Consider the following 16,328-nt stretch of genomic DNA (forward strand, 5'->3'; position numbering starts at 1 on the left):
TTAACGAAAGACTGGGATCGAAAGCGAGGACGTTCCCAGCCCCCGCCCTTCTCTTGATTCCGCCTCCTCAGACATTTTTCTGCAAGGGGGGGTGGGTGGAACATGGGTAGAACTAACCTGGTACTTTTCTATTGTAAAGTTTATAAGCGAGCAAAGGCTCGTTACTGTTGGCTAATCAAGAAAATCATCCCTTTCCTTTATTTTAGTCGTCTTTATTACTAACGTTTTCCTTTGAAAATCATTTCAAAATTCAATCATCAATGTAAATTTTTATCTTATTTCCATTGTTTTTTTTATGTGACGTTATTACTAATTTAAACTTTGATACATCTCCTTAATCTGCTCCATAAACAGCTTCTTTAGCAAAGGTCGCTTGATTTTGAATGTAGGAGTTAGATAACCATTCTCTACAGAAAATGGCTCCGGGTGAAGATGAATAGCTTTTGCCTGAAAAAAAAGGAAACATTTTCTTTACATGTAAAGCAAAACAGGTAGAAGACCGGTTCGAAAGAGATTGAGTGAGGATTACGATGGATCACTTTATAAATGTACCTGTTCGAAAGATCTAAGTTCAGCCTTCTTCGCAAACGAACTCATCTCTTTAAGAATATGTTCTTTAACCTCCTATAAAAACAGACAGACAACTTTGCGGTAAGAATAATCCGCCAAGTCAAGTCAGAAAAAATTCGAAGGCATTTATTTCGAATTATTTCGAGTCTGTACTTTCAATTACATGCTGTTAATTTCCAACTTAATGATAGTATCCTTCGTGAGTCGAAAGAAAGCTGTAGATTCATTCAATTGGTTATATATGCAGGAGCTTTGTTCGTATTTTAAAATATTTATAAAATAAAACAAATTACATGCTGAAAAGACTTTGAAAAGTGAATCATTTCCATGCAATCAAAATATTGCTATCTCTTTCCCAGATTGTTGGATGAAAATAAAATGTAGGTAATTCGTAGACGACCGCATATGTACCTGTTTACCACATAGATACCTGTTTACCACACATCTTTTTCCAAATATATACCTTTGTACTACATACATATATACCTGTTTACTGCATATATCATTCATTTCACCAGAAAATTTCTTATTCACTTCGACAATTTCTGGAACAATAATTGCAACAACACAACTCTGAAATATAAGAGCAATTATTTTAATGAATTATCAGTAGCTATCATTAGATGTCTTTCGAGAAAAACTGAGTTTTACTAAGTAAACAATCAACGTTCAACATTCCTCAGATTTCAGCTCAATGCTACATTACCTATACAGAAATATAACAATCAATGTACCTCTGTGCTGACCCCAGTGACGAACACTTGATGAACAATTGGACAAGCGTGGTAAATTTCTTCAACTTTTTCTGGTGCAATATACTCTCCCTGTACGTAGGCAAATGACAATTTTACATGAAAAGCTTCAGCTATAAGAACTATAACAGCTACAACATAAAAACTTATCATTACTTGTGCTAGTTTGAAAATATTCTTTTTACGATCGACAATTTTCAACGTCCCACTAGGAAGCCATTTACCGATATCACCAGAATGGAGCCAGCCATCCTCATCAAACGCCTCTTTCGTTTTTTCTTCATCATAAAGGTAGCCTTGGAATATATTTGGTCCTTTGTAGCATACCTGAAAAATCGCATCAGAAATTGATGTCACAGGTGGTTGTTGGCTTGGTCCTGATGATGAACCATGATGATTTTATGTGAGTTAAATTTTAAAAAACATAAAGGACATCTCTTAACTAAGATGAACACCAACAATACATTGTGATAATTTATGAACTCAATTAAAGAATAACGTCGGTGTTATCGGATAAAAAAACTTAGTTAACATACACAATATTAACTTACGTATACAAACAGTAGTATCTAACATAGTACCTAAACATACACAATATTAACTTACGTATACAAACAGTAGTATATAACATAGTACCTAAACATACACAATATTAACTTACGTATACAAACAGTAGTATCTAACATAGTACATAAACATACACAATTGTACATAAAACATAGAAAATAGTACCTCTCCTGCTCCATCTTTAGCGTAGTAATCCATATCAGGAACATCAACAAGTTTCACCATATTACAGGGGAGAGGTGGACCAACGTGACCTATATAGAAATCGTCATATCAATCCTTGTCTATGTTCTAGAAGGATAGCTCCCAGTGCTTTGTAAATTTTTCCTAAACTATGTTCTAGGACATTATTTTCACTCAGTTAAGACACACAAAAATAGATTCTTTCATTTTGAACCCAACAAAGCGTGATAATATAACGTTTAAATTTATTTTTACCAACACTTGCGTCGCCCACGAGCTGTAAAGTTGCGCCCGCAGTAGTTTCTGTCTGACCATAACCTTCAAACACCTAAAACACAGCAATATCTTTTCTCTCCACAAAGTAATAAACAGATCATTCCTATCACTCAATCCTAGGCAACAGAAGGAACTAAGCCGTCGACATAACCAGAGAAAGGGTAGGAACAACTCAATCACTACAATATTTAGAAACAGTTTGTAACTTACGAAACATCCAAAAGCAGCTCTTAGAAATTTCATCACTCTGTCGGAGAGAGGAGCAGATCCACTAAGAACCAATCGAATGCGACCACCTAATGTTTTCTACAAGAAACACGATCAAGCGTTGATACCATGAGAAAAATAACCTTCTAGTCAAACAATATAAATTGTGTGAAGTCATTGAAAATGAACAAAAACCATCTGCCAGCACCATAATAAGCATGATCTCTACTCATTCAAAACAATACCTGAATTTTTTTGAACACAATATAATCCCACATGCTGTCACGACGAATAATGTTCCTGAAATGAATGGAACAAAAAAGATAACGATGATAGGACAAGTAAGAGAGGGAAAAAAGCAAATGTATGATATAGTAGGGTATGATAAGGTAGGGTAGGATAGGGTGGTTATAAGGTAAGTTAGGGTAGGGTAGGGTAGGATAGTGTATGGTAAGGTATGGTAGGGTATGGTAGGGATATGGTAGGATAGGGTAGTTATAAAGTAATATAGGGTAGGGAAGGGTAGGGTAGGATAGGGTAGGGTAGGATAGGGTAGAGTACAGGAACGTAGAGTAAGGAAGAGTAGAATTAGCCAGTGCGGAGAGTACTAAAAAGTATGACTTGTTGGTGTTTTGGAAAAAGAAAGGTTTTACGCAAGTATAAGAGCAAATACGAGGGTCATTAGAACTAAACTAACCGACTTAATTCATTTTCCTTCGACGACAACGCCATGTTAAATAGGAATTTCTTGACAGAGCTTTTGTCCAAATCAGACATCACCTATAGAGAAATGGTGAAAGTACAGTTTCGTTATTCAGATGAAGAAAACGCTGGGACGAGACAAAATAATTTGAAAACATAAAGTAATAATCAAACGTAAAAAGGAAGCAATGAAGCAAAACAAAGTGAGCAATATAACAAACAATCCGTCAAGTTTACCTTATCGTGAATCCTGTTTAACAATCTTGGAACAGAAATGAATATTGTCGGTCTAGAAAAATATGAACATAAGTTGAAAATGAACATACAGAAGACATTATCCAAGTTTACTGAGATGTTGCTGACTGCTGAGTATTGGGAAAATAAGATTTGATGGATCTTAGCACTGAACTTCTCCATATCATAGATCGCAAGCTATCAATAGATTCTTTTTAAGGTTAAAAAAACGATTTGAATCAATCCCTAATGGAAAAGGAATTTTCAAACATTGACAAGACGAACTTCATTTAACATCCTTTTAAAACTGTTGCCATAGCTAACCTCAAGGCTTTCAAGTCTTCAGTGATTTTTCGTATGTTACCAGTAAAAAATCCCACTCGAGCTCCAGTGGAAAACATCATAAACTATAAAGTTACAAAACAAATCTAACGAATAGAGCACGCACTTTCAAACAAATTAAGCATTGTTTCATGTAACTCTAATACGAGACTTACATGAGCTGCACGTTCGTACATATGAGCAAGCGGTAAATAAGAAATATGAACATCATTATTGCCTATCCGCTCGTTGCACTAGAAAAATAAATAAATCAAAAGTTGGGTTGAATGAGAACGAAGTCTTCGTAAATTTCATTTATGAATGATGGAAACAGCAAGATTTCGATGAATGTTAAATAGTTAACTATTATAAATGTATAAGGTAAATGGTTTGAACCCGGGAGTATCGTTACATGTTTGTAAATTTAGATCGTCCAGGTTGGTATAGTCCTGAGAAGGACTGTTTTTGTTGTTGTTGACTGACGTTTCGACAACCTTAGCGGTAGTCATCTTCAGAGTCAATCTACATTTACAAACATATAAATGTATAAATGTACTATGAAAAAAGAAACATATTGTGACAAATAAAAACTGGTAAAATGATACTTATCCAGCAGTAAATGGAAAAACATGATTTGGCTCTGACGAACATGACACTCACTTTTTCTAACAAAAACTGAATAGCCGAGACTTCTGCGACCATGTTGGCGTGAGTAATCATAACACCTTTAGGATCACCTAGATATCACAGTGTCAACATAAAGTTTCAGTTCTATTTGCTGCGACTAGATTCGTCAAATCTCAAGTCTGTTAATGATTGGACTAAATCATCATATGAAAAATATTTTGTGCATTCAGTGAATTTGTGAAATTGAGTTTCTACGTAGCAATACCGTCGTAATATTTTAGCTAGCATTAGTTTTAGTTAATACATTATCCAGTAAACATCAGTCTTTCTGTTCTAAATTTGGTTTTGAAAGGATTAAACCAAACACTGGAAGGAGGGAGAATGGAGGGAGGAAGGTGGGGGAGGATGGAAGAAGGAAAGGAGAGATGGAGGGAGGATCGGAGGATGGGAATCGGAGAAAGGATGAGGGGAAAAAGGAGGAGAGGGAAAAAAGGAGGATTAGAGAAATCGAGGAAGAAGCGAGAGGAGGGAAAAGAGATCCGGTTAATATCAATAAAATGATAATATACCTGGATCTTTTTGATCCACGTTCCTGAAATAAATACGTTATTGGACTCTTGAATTGTTATGTCAGCTCATGATCTAATGGTTATGTTTTAAAATAGTGGTAATATGAATTTCAGAAAACGAATTATACCACATGAACTAAGAAACAATTAAATATTTTCTCTTACTTCAACATCCATAAAAGTGAGGATTTCCACGCCATGTTTTTGTGCTTGTTCCTGTTCGTCTTCCGGGACACTTTCACCAATCTTTATGATATATTTCAAACCTTCACACTTATCGATGTTTTTCAACAAAGTTTCCACTTTTTGTTCATCGCACACAATGATTTTGATCTGTGCTAAAATTGGAAAAACATTTTTAATGAAACTGGCAAACCAGGGAAATGAGGACGGTCGTACGAAGCATGCGCAATCACAACCACCGGCTTGAAATGAAAAATAATCACTGTTTAAGATTGATAATCAACAGAACAAAATCAGTTTATTTAAAGATAATAAAGGGTTTCAATGGCCATCATTTAACTAACCTCTTACACGAAGTATCAATACAGTGATACTTACACTACAAAAATTAAGGCTTCTGAACCTCGTGCTTAAAGAATTACTTTTTTACAAATAACAAGATTTCGTCAAAATATATTCACGCAAGAAAAGGTTGAAATAATTTTATCAACTCACACTAATAATTTTATTGTTCTATTCTAGCACATCGCATGACATTCTAACGACATGCATTTTTTCTATTGGAAACCGTTCTTGCAGGAGAATGTTTCTAGTTAAAGTTTCCCCAATAAATGTTTAGTCAGGTGTGCTGTTTAATTGGAGGATGTTTAGACAGGGATATATTTTCGTCGGAGGATGTTTAGACAAAGATAAGTTTTCACCAGGAGATGTTTAGACAGGGGTACGTTTTCATTGGGGGATATTCTGACAGGGGTACATCTTATAGGGAGATGTTTAGAGTGGAGTATACATTGACAATGTTTGAAATGGAAATGGTTTGCCATTAACTCTGAAGGAATTTCACTGCAATGTATAGAATATTTTTTACCTTGGTTGATAATAAAAGTACATGCGTCAGGACCAAGTGTATCATAAAGTGGAATGATAACCATGGAGAAACGATTGCATCCTTGTTCAGCTAAAACCCACTGCAAATAAAAAAGGAAAATAACATCCTATATTTCCAATAAACACCAATAAGAGAAATTTAGCAAATACCATACATATGAAAATGGCATTAAATGCTATCACAGACCTCTCCATACACAGGTTTGTCACAGCACTTAAAGAATGTCTTATGCTGTTAGCTTATTTTGAACAGTGCTCACACTTCATTCGATGCCAACTTTCTAGAACTTTTACTAGAATAACCTACAAGTCCTTTCATTTAATATTAGATAAACACAACCAAATGAGCCAACCTCAACTTTATTTTGAGAGTAGATGCCAATAAATGTCTCTGGTCCAGCTTTTGCACCAAGATCAAGTAATCCAGAACCAAATGACAGAGCACGTTCATCAACCTATAAAACAAAAATAAGTTAAGATTAAAGACTATTAAATAACTTGAAATTAATACTTTGTGACTGGGTGCATGTAAAAATCAACTTCATGTGAGAGCAGAATAAAATTCATGGCTATATATATCCATTCCTAGAAATTTCAAATATCATGGTCATACCCATAAGAATAAGCATTGTTCTGTAATTCATAAAACAAATATAATTCCATTATACCAAAAATTGACCTCCATCCCAATGTCTTCAGAACACGAAGAGTAATCACAATCACAACCTTGGGTTTTGTAAACAATTTTATTCTCAATCAAAAAAAGTATTTCCTGTCCCTCGCTTCTATTCTTAACTGTCCCCACCCTACTTCTGTTCCGCCCATGTACTTTGTATTGTTCCCTATCATCCCCAACGTATCCGAATGTACAATTGAACATAACACAACTTTAACATAATTTGGAACACCACTAATAACATTTACTACATATGTTCACATAATATTGACAAACCTCTTTGTATGTTAACCATTGAAATTCTTGATCATAATCTTTTCTCCATCCAAGACAAGGTTTGTCACCTGAAGATAGAAAGAAATTTTTAAGAATAATGTGTGATAACTAATGTACATTAGAAATTTGACTTGTCAACCATCAAGTACAGTACAAAAGTACAGTAATTAGGCTAGATAATTGCAAATATGATGAACATGAAATAAGTCTAAGTAAAAGTTTATAAATGTTAACATTTAAGTTAGAAAGTATGAGAACAATTTTTTTGAGAAGAGAATGAGGTTTTACATTCCCTAATTATATTTTGGATATAATTCAACTTGTGCACCTTGGTACATAAACATATTTTTCAAGGACTTTTTTCAAAGCCATGTTTCATTTGTTTTTGCTTTCACATGTAAAAAGTTTTTAAGTACCTTAGGACCCATTTTGTTCAGGGGTTTGTACATTAATTTTGCTTTTAATGACAACATAGTTTGTGGAAACACCATAATATAACATTATTAAGATCGGATGATTAAGTCACATAACACAGTAGATCTTGACAAATCATTCAATGCAAAATTTCATTACATGACGTGTGTATGCAAAGACTTGTTCTGATGAAATTACTTTCACTAAAATAAAAATCCATTAACAGCTCTGCTTCTAAAGATTTGCTCACCTGCTAAAGATAAGCCTCGCTTGAATCCTTCATACAATGTATCGACACCTTCAAAATACTGATCAACTAGCTTCTCGCTTAAAGCACTTCTTCTTGCCCCATTTTCATCCTGATACAAATTATAACAAAAATATCTTGACTAGAAAACAACTCTAAAAACTCTTGGCTAGAGCCTGAACTACTTACAGGTACTTCAACAGATTGCTGATTAGGGTCAACAGGGCATTTCATTGGAGTTGGTCGTGTAGCAAACATCATTCCTGCTGCAGTGATAGCTGCAAGGCTGGCAAGAGTGGCTGGTTGACTTAGAAATTGTAAAATGCTCTCACTTGACATCTAACAGCAGATGCTCTGTGTATTACTACAAAAAAATAGTGCGTTCACAGTACTCATTATCAGCCAAGTCATACAACAAGAATATATAGATTCATCTTATTTCACCTTGTATCATAAACTGATAGTTATTATCATTAGCTGTTTTTGATATTTCTTAAACTAACCTTACCATCTAAGTTTTATAATCTATGTTTTTGTAAGACTTTTTTTATTGTAGTTCAGTTACTCAGTCTGTTTTGTTGTCTTCATTCAATACTACCTTTGTCAGGCTTGTCTACGTAGCACAAGTTAAAGACGCTAACCAACTCCTAATTAAGAATTAAACGTTATTCCTAACTATTTTTAGGCTTGCAAGTTATCCTATGACATTGTTCAGGACGTGACAATGACGCTTCACAGTTGATGAAGTTGAACAACCAAGAATCAAACTTTCAAATTATTCAAATTACAAAATACGCTTTTGAAATTGAGTCAGTGTACATTATTCAAGCAAGAAATGACGACATTTTCTAGGCAATAAGAGCGCTCGAACATCAGTTAAAAACCCTGCCAATTTGCAATTGGCAAGCAAATTTCTTAAAACTTAGCTTTCTCAACAAATGCATCTGTGATACATGGCATTCTCTTTAAAACATGCCCCAGTAAAAAATAGATATTTTAAATACTTACCCAAGCATTGCAGCACTGACTACAGTTTAATTAGCGCGTACTTTTGATGCCATTGTTTTTGAAATGGCGAATGCAAACAATTCGATTTCTTATAAAAATTTGGCCAAATCATACCTGAAAATATTCTGATCTTGGACGATCACTAAACCAAGTTTAGAAAAGCTTGAATTGTAAATCGGAAAACAAGCAATATTAATATGTCCTGTTCAAGTGATGTTGAAAGTACAAAGTTTGACAAACGACAACCTTATTTTAATTCTTTGTCGTGGACTTGCGGTCAAAGTTCATTACGCATTGTTTTACATTACGCATAAATTCAACGAGTTTTGGCAGCCCAACCATGTGGTTTAGATTTCATGTGAGTAAAATAGAACACGTGAAATGGTAAGTACATATTAAATATTTACCAAATACCCACATCTACTTTGATGGAGTGCGTGTGTGACACTTTCCAAAGCACACACTCTTGGGCACCTGTAAGAGGGCAAACTCCCCTAGTAATAATATATTTAAGATTATCTTTATTGTAAATAAATATGGAGGTATTTGTATGAGCAATTTTTTCTTTTCGCTCTCCACAAAAAAAAATCCAGCTGTCGCCACTGCTAAATAAGATTGGCATGACATAGAAAATTGTCTAGAAAGACCTGTCATTAGATGTTTCATCTAAGATCTCATTCCAGACTTTTTTGACACATCTTCAGAGATAGAACTGCCTCATTTCAAAGCTGGACTCCATCAACTAAACAGCTAAAGCACCAATAATAGACAACTGATCATTGGCACTTGATGTTTGTAAATTAATTTTTCTAACTTTTGTTGAAGGAACAATTTCATCATGGTGTAGTCTAAAGCCAGGACCTCTTGTTGATGTGATACTTATTTTCTTAATGAATTCACCTTTCAGTAAAAATACAGAATGCACAACATTAAAATGAACAAAAGAAAAACAGAAGAACACAAAAAAAACTTTTTCTTTAATGAACATTGAAACACATTATTTAAACAGTGCAACTTCCCATAACCTAAAATGATGAACTTAAGTTATCAATAATTATACCTAGATGTAATTAAATACTTTATGAAGCAACATACCTTTAATTGTCTTACGATTACTAAGCACAGCCTGGATAACAACATCACAATTTTGACGAAGCTCATCATGGGAGAAATCAAGCTGGAATTATGTGACTTATTCTGTTATTTTATTCCTTTAAATTGTTTCAAAACAACTAAATATACATACCATTCCTATGGCAATGTTGACATAACCATATTTGTCAGTTTTGTATGTTCTAGTGTGCTTGAATACTTGAATTGCATCAGCAAAGTTGTTTGTAACACTTCCTGATAATTCATAGTAAAAATTAGTCTCAAACTTGAGTGTTCATGATATTGAACTTCAATAATTCACTAGAAGGCTATACTCTCATGAAAATAAATTCAAGTGAAATCCTACACTTCATTATTTTAACGTAAAATGTTCAATGAGAGGCTGCCTTCCACCTGCAAGTTTAGATCGATGGATAATCTATACTGGTATATGTTGAACAAAAAAACTCACCACGTCTAATATGAGGCATTTTTTCTCTTAGAATTTTTTGAAGATGTTTTATTTTATTTGCCATATCAAATGATGCAAGGCAATGATCAAATTCCAACTCATTTCTCTCAACCTAAAATTATCCATTAACATCATTTAACCACATTTCTCTCATTAAATGAAGTAAGAGTGGAAAGGTTTTGACACAAAGGTCACTTGTGCACTCAGTAAACATTTTTTCTAATTCACACTGCAATATTGAACCTCTTGTCTTTACATTACACATTATAATTTATTCTCCCTTTACTTTTCACCCAACTAATGTTGAAAATTTTCAATCTTCAAATGTTCTTGGGAAACAGCTGTTCACCTCTGCAGCAGTGTGTGAATTAACAGTGTGCAATGTGCAATTTGCACATCGTTTTAGCTAAAATGAAAACAATTGCATGTCACTTTTCCAAAACAATGTGCAAAAATCAGCAGTTCTAACGAAAAACACTGTCGTAAATCATATGAATTTGTTCATGTTTAAAAATATTAATTTAGCAATTAGTGCTATATAATAATTAACATAATATGGATTTTATTATGCCTCTAAAGAAACACTTTTGTCAAAAAAATTGCACACATCGTTTTTTCTGAACTAATTCGCACACTGCTCTGCAGTTTGCACCCCCCCCCCACCCCCCTCCTTCTCATTTCATACTCTTATGCATGTGAGAAAACAAAGCCATTTGAATTTGCTTAAAAAAATTGAAAGTAACAAACATAATTGTTTCTATGTCGTCTGTGTAACCCTTACCTGTGAAATCAACTCTGGCCCACCCACAATATCAGCTCCAGAATCCTTTGCAAGCTGACTTTCTTCACCCTGAAAAGCCATATAGATCATAAAACAGTCAATCACTGGTTGAACAACAAACATTAAATGCAATCTTTGCATACCTCAGCAAAAACGAGAATCTTTTTTGCAACACCAAAATTCTTTGGTAACATTAATGTGCCACGAAAAGAAGGTATTTCCTAAAAAGGTTCAGTTTGACAAAAATACAAAAAACGGCTAAATATTCTAAAAAGTTATATGTATGAGATTTGTCGAAGACATGCTGCTGTGGGCATAGTATTATAAATTGTAAAATTACTTATCCAATTAACATTCTATCCAATTTTAGAAAATAGCATGGCATCACCATGTAGGAAAGTATTAAATTTATTTGATATAATGCTAAATATCACCAATCAGGTCATGTTTGTAGATTGTCCAGTTGATCTTGATTGACGTTTCAACAATCTTAGCAATTGTCATCTTCAGAGTCAAAGTCAAGTTGACTCAAAGTCAAGTTGAGTCAAAGTCAAGTTGACTCTGAAGAAGACTACCGCTAAGGTTGTTGAAATGTCAGTCAACATCAGCCACAACAGTCCTTCTCAGTACTGTACAAACCTGGACAATCTACATCTACAAACATGTAACGATACTCCCGGTTTTAAGCCATTCACCTGATCACCAATCAGATCAATAGGATGAATGTGTACAGCAGGGGTAATGCCAAAGTGTGAAAAAATAGATGGTTGTGTGTGTGGAGGTGTGAAGCGTGGGTATAAAGGTGGGTGTAACCGTGTAAGTGGTGGGCCGGTGGCTACTAGCTAAGAAGTCAAAAAATTTATTCATTTCATTTACAGCGAGAAAAAATGTTAATGTAAGCTTACTTTATTCAAACCTTGACATTTCATACACATGGTAACCGTTTGATGAACATCGTTCTTTTCCTTCACTGAATAAACTTTTAATTTTTCAACAGCTTCTTCAAATGAGTGTAAAGGAACTACATGATTATGTAAAAAATATACAAAATCACCAGGAATTTGTTTGGCTTGATATTTTCTCTTTGCTATGCTCTTCTTGCTACGAAAAGCAATCATCTTTGCAGGACAAGAAAAAGAACGTAAAACAGAGTATGTTTTATGCAAGAGAACGGTCGCCATTTTGAAACTTTGCGATAGTTTACATTACGTCATTGCTACCCGAAGGACGAAAGCATAGACGAAAGCTCGCCTTACATGAGAGAACTTAGTTATTGTTCCAGGAATTACGGCAAAAATTGCTCCAATGGACTCCAAATATTCTTTTTTTCGAGTGCACGATCGGTCACGTTTATATAGGGAAGACAATCTCTGTACAGGTAGTTCTAAAGCAAAATTTAAAAATGCACGTAGTGGGTACTTTGCATAAAATGATTTGACCAGCAAGCTATCAACATGGAAACGCCAAATTCCTTTTTTATATTGCAGAAAAGCAGTCGGCAAATAAAACTGTAGATGTTGTGACTTGGGCTATTACATTCCTTGTGTACATTCTTGCTGTATTCACGTTTCCTCTATCATGTTTTTGCTGTGTGAAGGTACACAATTTTTGTATAAATGACTGAAAATATGCAGTGTGCTCAATAAAAAATCGAAGAGGCGACTGCGCTTCGAAGCTCGTGAAATCAAATCAGGCAAGCTACCGATGTGGCCTTTCAACCACTATGTCAGATTTAAATGCGCTTATCCTTCAACGAAGGGAAGCCGTTTGAAGAGATTAAAATTTTTTGTTTATACCTGTTGTACTTAAAAGATTTAATGGTGGTGGTGACCCTAAACGTTGCGCATGCTTGTCATGGGCCCTCGGGGAAACAAGTTTATTCTACAAACATACATCACATGTATAATCATTACTTTTTCAAATCAAATTGTTTTCTTCTCACCAATACTGTGATGCCACTGAAATACAATAGAATCAATTTGTTGTTCGTCAATTATATCATGGAGCAATCATGAAGCATACTTATACTAACATAATATACAAATTTGTAATAAATAATACCATACCTCAGTCCAAATATTCTGTTAGGTGATTCAAGAATATGAACGTGCTGTTGTTTTACGACTTGGTCGGCTTCAACCTTTAAAGGAGCCAGGTCAGTTGTTTGGAAAGGCCTACCTAAGTTGAGTGCATTAAAAATAATAGTAATTAAAATTAATTTTTTAGAGCAACATATTTTTGTCTCACAGGTATCACATTCATATTACCATGTATTGACAAGTTTCATAGAGTTGATATTCGAATTAAAGCTTTTAATGTACCACCTCAGAAGGTATTAAATATTCAAATAGTTTTAATATGATGTAAAGTTCAAATTTATGAACCAATTATTGAGAATATTAAGTTCTAAAATCTGTTAATTCTTGTTACTTTTCAGTTCCAAATAATGCTTACAACTGTCTATCACTTGTTAATATCTCTCATCAGATTCTTACCAAGGACCAAGCGGCAGTACTAGTTGGTGCAACAGTTCAATTTCTCATCCAAGACCCAATAGCTTTAACAGGCAATGTGCAGGACTTGAATCATTCAATGCGTGTGCTTGCCCAAACAACACTAGTGAACATTTTGACCACGCAAAATCTAATTGAAATACAGAATGACAAGAAATTCACTGCAATTCGAGCTCAGGTTCATTTTAATTGTTCTCAATCTGTTTTTCATATTTTAATTACTTCCATTTGTGGTGTGTTTTAGCCAGTACAACATTAGTTTACAACAAATTTTTTTTTGCTATGCAATGTTCATATAACTTTTGTAATAATAAATAGGATGAATTAAATAAAGTTACTAGATCATGGGGAGTACAAATTCACAGAATTGAAATGCAAGTATTTTCTTGATGTATTGCATTGTAAATAACATGCCATGAGTTCAATGTAATCAATCCTATTTCTATCCATGTAGCTCTGAAGCTCAAGTGATTTCAGCTCCACCAGAATACAATCCAGACATTTCCTCTTTATTCAAAGCTGACAATAATCCAATTAGCACAATATTTCAAGGTAAATCTTTGAAGGTTCTCAACTTGAAAAGGAGTCGTAAAATAATGAATGTACCACAGAGAAAGAGAACAGTCTTTATATTATCTAACTATAAACTAAGATAACGTGTGTCAGTGTAGGTAGTGATGAATGAACAACAAAGAACAAGAACAGTCTTTACAATACCTAAAATATAAACTAATATAACGTGTGTCAATGTAGGTAATGATGAATGAACAACAGAGAACGAGAAGTCTTTATACTATCTAAAATATAAACTAAGATAACGTGTGTCAGTGTAGGTAGTGATGAACGAACAACAGAGAACAAGAACAGTCTTTACAATACCTAAAATATAAACTAATATAACGTGTGTTAGTGTAGGTAGTGATGAACGAACAGCAGAGAACAAGAACAGTCTCAACACTACCTAAAATATAAACTAAGATAACGTGTGTCTGTGTTGGTAGTGATGAATGAACTACAGAGAACAAGAACAGTCTTTACACTATCTATAAATTATAAACTGAGAAAACGTGTGTCAGTGTAGGTAGTGATGAATGAACAACAGAGAATGAGAACAGGCTTTACACTATCTAAATCATAAAGTAAGATAACGTGTGTCAGTGTTGGTAATGATGAATGAACAACAGAGAACATGAAAAGTCTTTACACTACCTAAAATATAAACTAAGATAAAGTGTGTCAGTGAAGGTAGTGATGAATGAACAATAAAGAATGAGAACAGTCTTTACACTATCTATAAATTATAAACTAAGATGTTTTCTATAGTGATGCAAGGTGCACTAGGTGGCCTTCCCCCACAAGTTCGGCCTGTGCAGAAACCCGTTGACTCTTCTCTGGACGCTGTCTCACGCACATCGAACGAGCAAATACCTTATTCTCGTTTACCTGACCCCGATCAACTGATTGCAATTTTCAATCACGTCACTGACGAAAGACTGGTAAGAGACATTGGCTGTGTCTATCAATTCAACTTCAGCGATCTGGGTTCAACCTGGTATGTGGATTTAAAAAATGATGAGGGACATGGTGGAAAGGGTCCACCTTGCGGGTGTACGCCCGACGTGGTAATCACATTGTCCTCACATGATATGCGAGCACTTTTTTCTGGTGAGATATCTGCATTTGATGCCTACATGCATGGTCGAGTCAACATTACAGGAGATGTGCGCATGGCAATGAAATTACAAGTCGTTGTAGAGCGTATGAATCAGTCACGTAGCAGTCACGTGGAACATATGAACACACGTACAGGGATAAAATCTTCAACTTCACGTAATTATGATTCTACGAACACAAATGACATAATAATTGTTTGAATTCTTTTATATCATTCACGCAATCGAGGAATGTAATTTTGCATTGTCAATTTGACAGTATTTGTACCTATGTAATCATCACAAACAAATAGTATAAGTTTGTACCGTCAAACGAGAGCTAAAAACTATAAGAAACCACTTGATTTCTGCGACAACTAAATGGTTTTATATCATGTACATATTAAATAGAGTTTTTCGCGAAAGTTGACCTCTAGCTTTGTACATTCATTTTTAACTGTCTTTAAAATTTTGTCATTAAAAAGAACATAAATGTTGATTTATCATTAGGAAATGATTCTGTAGTTTCATGTACTTGGAAGCAGATGGTGGATTAAGGAAAGGGCTGGCCCAATTTCTTGATGGACGTGTAGTGGACAAATGTAGGGGACAATTTACGTTGTACATTGTTGTTACTTGCAATTGCAACCTCCAGCCTATTTTAAAAAAGCTTGGATGATGATTATTCATACCTTGATAATGAGATCTTATGTCATGCCAACAATCAACATCTTGATAACTTTCCCGTGATGAAGTGATATAACTTTCCAATTCATTGCTTCCAACTGCTCAATTGAATTATCTGTTGAAAGTTTTATAGATCAAACTGCTCTAACATAAGAAAGAAAACCAATTTAGAAATCATTGTAAGAGATCTTTTCCAATCTCTTTTAAGCTTCATCTATAATGTTCCCTTTATAAAACCATAATTTATTCGAACTGAGATTTTTCAAATAAATGTCTACTACACAACACTTATTTCAACAGGATTGTCAATCACAAGACCAATCATTTCCTTATCGGTATAACTTCTTAAAATAACACAATGATGGCTGCCTGTGGTCTCTACACGCACGAGATCTGTTTCTGAGGAGAACATTTTGCTACCTATGTATTTA

At 34.3% G+C, this 16,328-nt stretch overlaps 3 protein-coding genes and 1 long non-coding RNA gene across 5 annotated transcripts; 1 reads left to right on the plus strand and 3 right to left on the minus strand.

Moving 5' to 3' along the window:
• Positions 1–196: 196 nt before the first annotated feature.
• LOC124433334 (long-chain-fatty-acid--CoA ligase 5-like) lies at positions 197–9,443 on the minus strand. The gene is made up of 22 exons (XM_046983096.1): positions 8,815–9,443; positions 7,882–8,056; positions 7,696–7,804; positions 7,032–7,099; positions 6,433–6,534; positions 6,060–6,159; positions 5,174–5,346; positions 5,028–5,031; positions 4,473–4,549; positions 3,989–4,066; positions 3,816–3,898; positions 3,495–3,546; positions 3,253–3,335; positions 2,801–2,855; positions 2,559–2,654; positions 2,328–2,400; positions 2,055–2,143; positions 1,479–1,649; positions 1,305–1,394; positions 1,057–1,143; positions 553–624; positions 197–447 (listed from the first exon to the last, which is right to left on the minus strand). Exons 2-22 carry the CDS (start codon positions 8,029–8,031, stop codon positions 310–312), a joined length of 1,950 nt encoding a protein of 649 aa, XP_046839052.1. The 5' UTR covers positions 8,032–8,056; positions 8,815–9,443; the 3' UTR covers positions 197–309.
• Positions 9,443–12,226, minus strand: LOC124433336 (50S ribosomal protein L1-like). Its single transcript, XM_046983097.1, has 7 exons — positions 11,951–12,226; positions 11,189–11,266; positions 11,046–11,114; positions 10,265–10,376; positions 9,947–10,047; positions 9,796–9,877; positions 9,443–9,600 (listed from the first exon to the last, which is right to left on the minus strand). Exons 1-7 carry the CDS (start codon positions 12,224–12,226, stop codon positions 9,443–9,445), a joined length of 876 nt encoding a protein of 291 aa, XP_046839053.1.
• A 112-nt stretch (positions 12,227–12,338) lies between these two features.
• On the plus strand, positions 12,339–15,724 carry LOC124452905 (stomatin-like protein 1). Its single transcript, XM_047003542.1, has 8 exons — positions 12,339–12,423; positions 12,533–12,642; positions 13,134–13,200; positions 13,295–13,377; positions 13,533–13,736; positions 13,877–13,932; positions 14,013–14,110; positions 14,882–15,724. The coding sequence occupies exons 1-8, from the start codon at positions 12,351–12,353 to the stop codon at positions 15,430–15,432; spliced, it is 1,242 nt and encodes a 413-aa protein (XP_046859498.1). The 5' UTR covers positions 12,339–12,350; the 3' UTR covers positions 15,433–15,724.
• On the minus strand, positions 12,387–13,620 carry LOC124452966. 2 transcript variants are annotated; one of them, XR_006950921.1, is made up of 4 exons: positions 13,541–13,620; positions 13,112–13,223; positions 12,959–13,003; positions 12,387–12,429 (listed from the first exon to the last, which is right to left on the minus strand). It is a non-coding gene; the product is annotated as an uncharacterized LOC124452966 (long non-coding RNA). The 2 variants fall into 2 exon arrangements; XR_006950922.1 differs by lacking the exon at positions 12,387–12,429 and adding an exon at positions 12,850–12,926 and having other exon boundaries at positions 12,988–13,003.
• Positions 15,725–16,328: the final 604 nt, after the last annotated feature.

This window comes from Xenia sp. Carnegie-2017, unplaced genomic scaffold (assembly GCF_021976095.1).
Source record: "Xenia sp. Carnegie-2017 unplaced genomic scaffold, XeniaSp_v1 HiC_scaffold_13, whole genome shotgun sequence".
NCBI lineage: Eukaryota > Metazoa > Cnidaria > Anthozoa > Malacalcyonacea > Xeniidae > Xenia > Xenia sp. Carnegie-2017.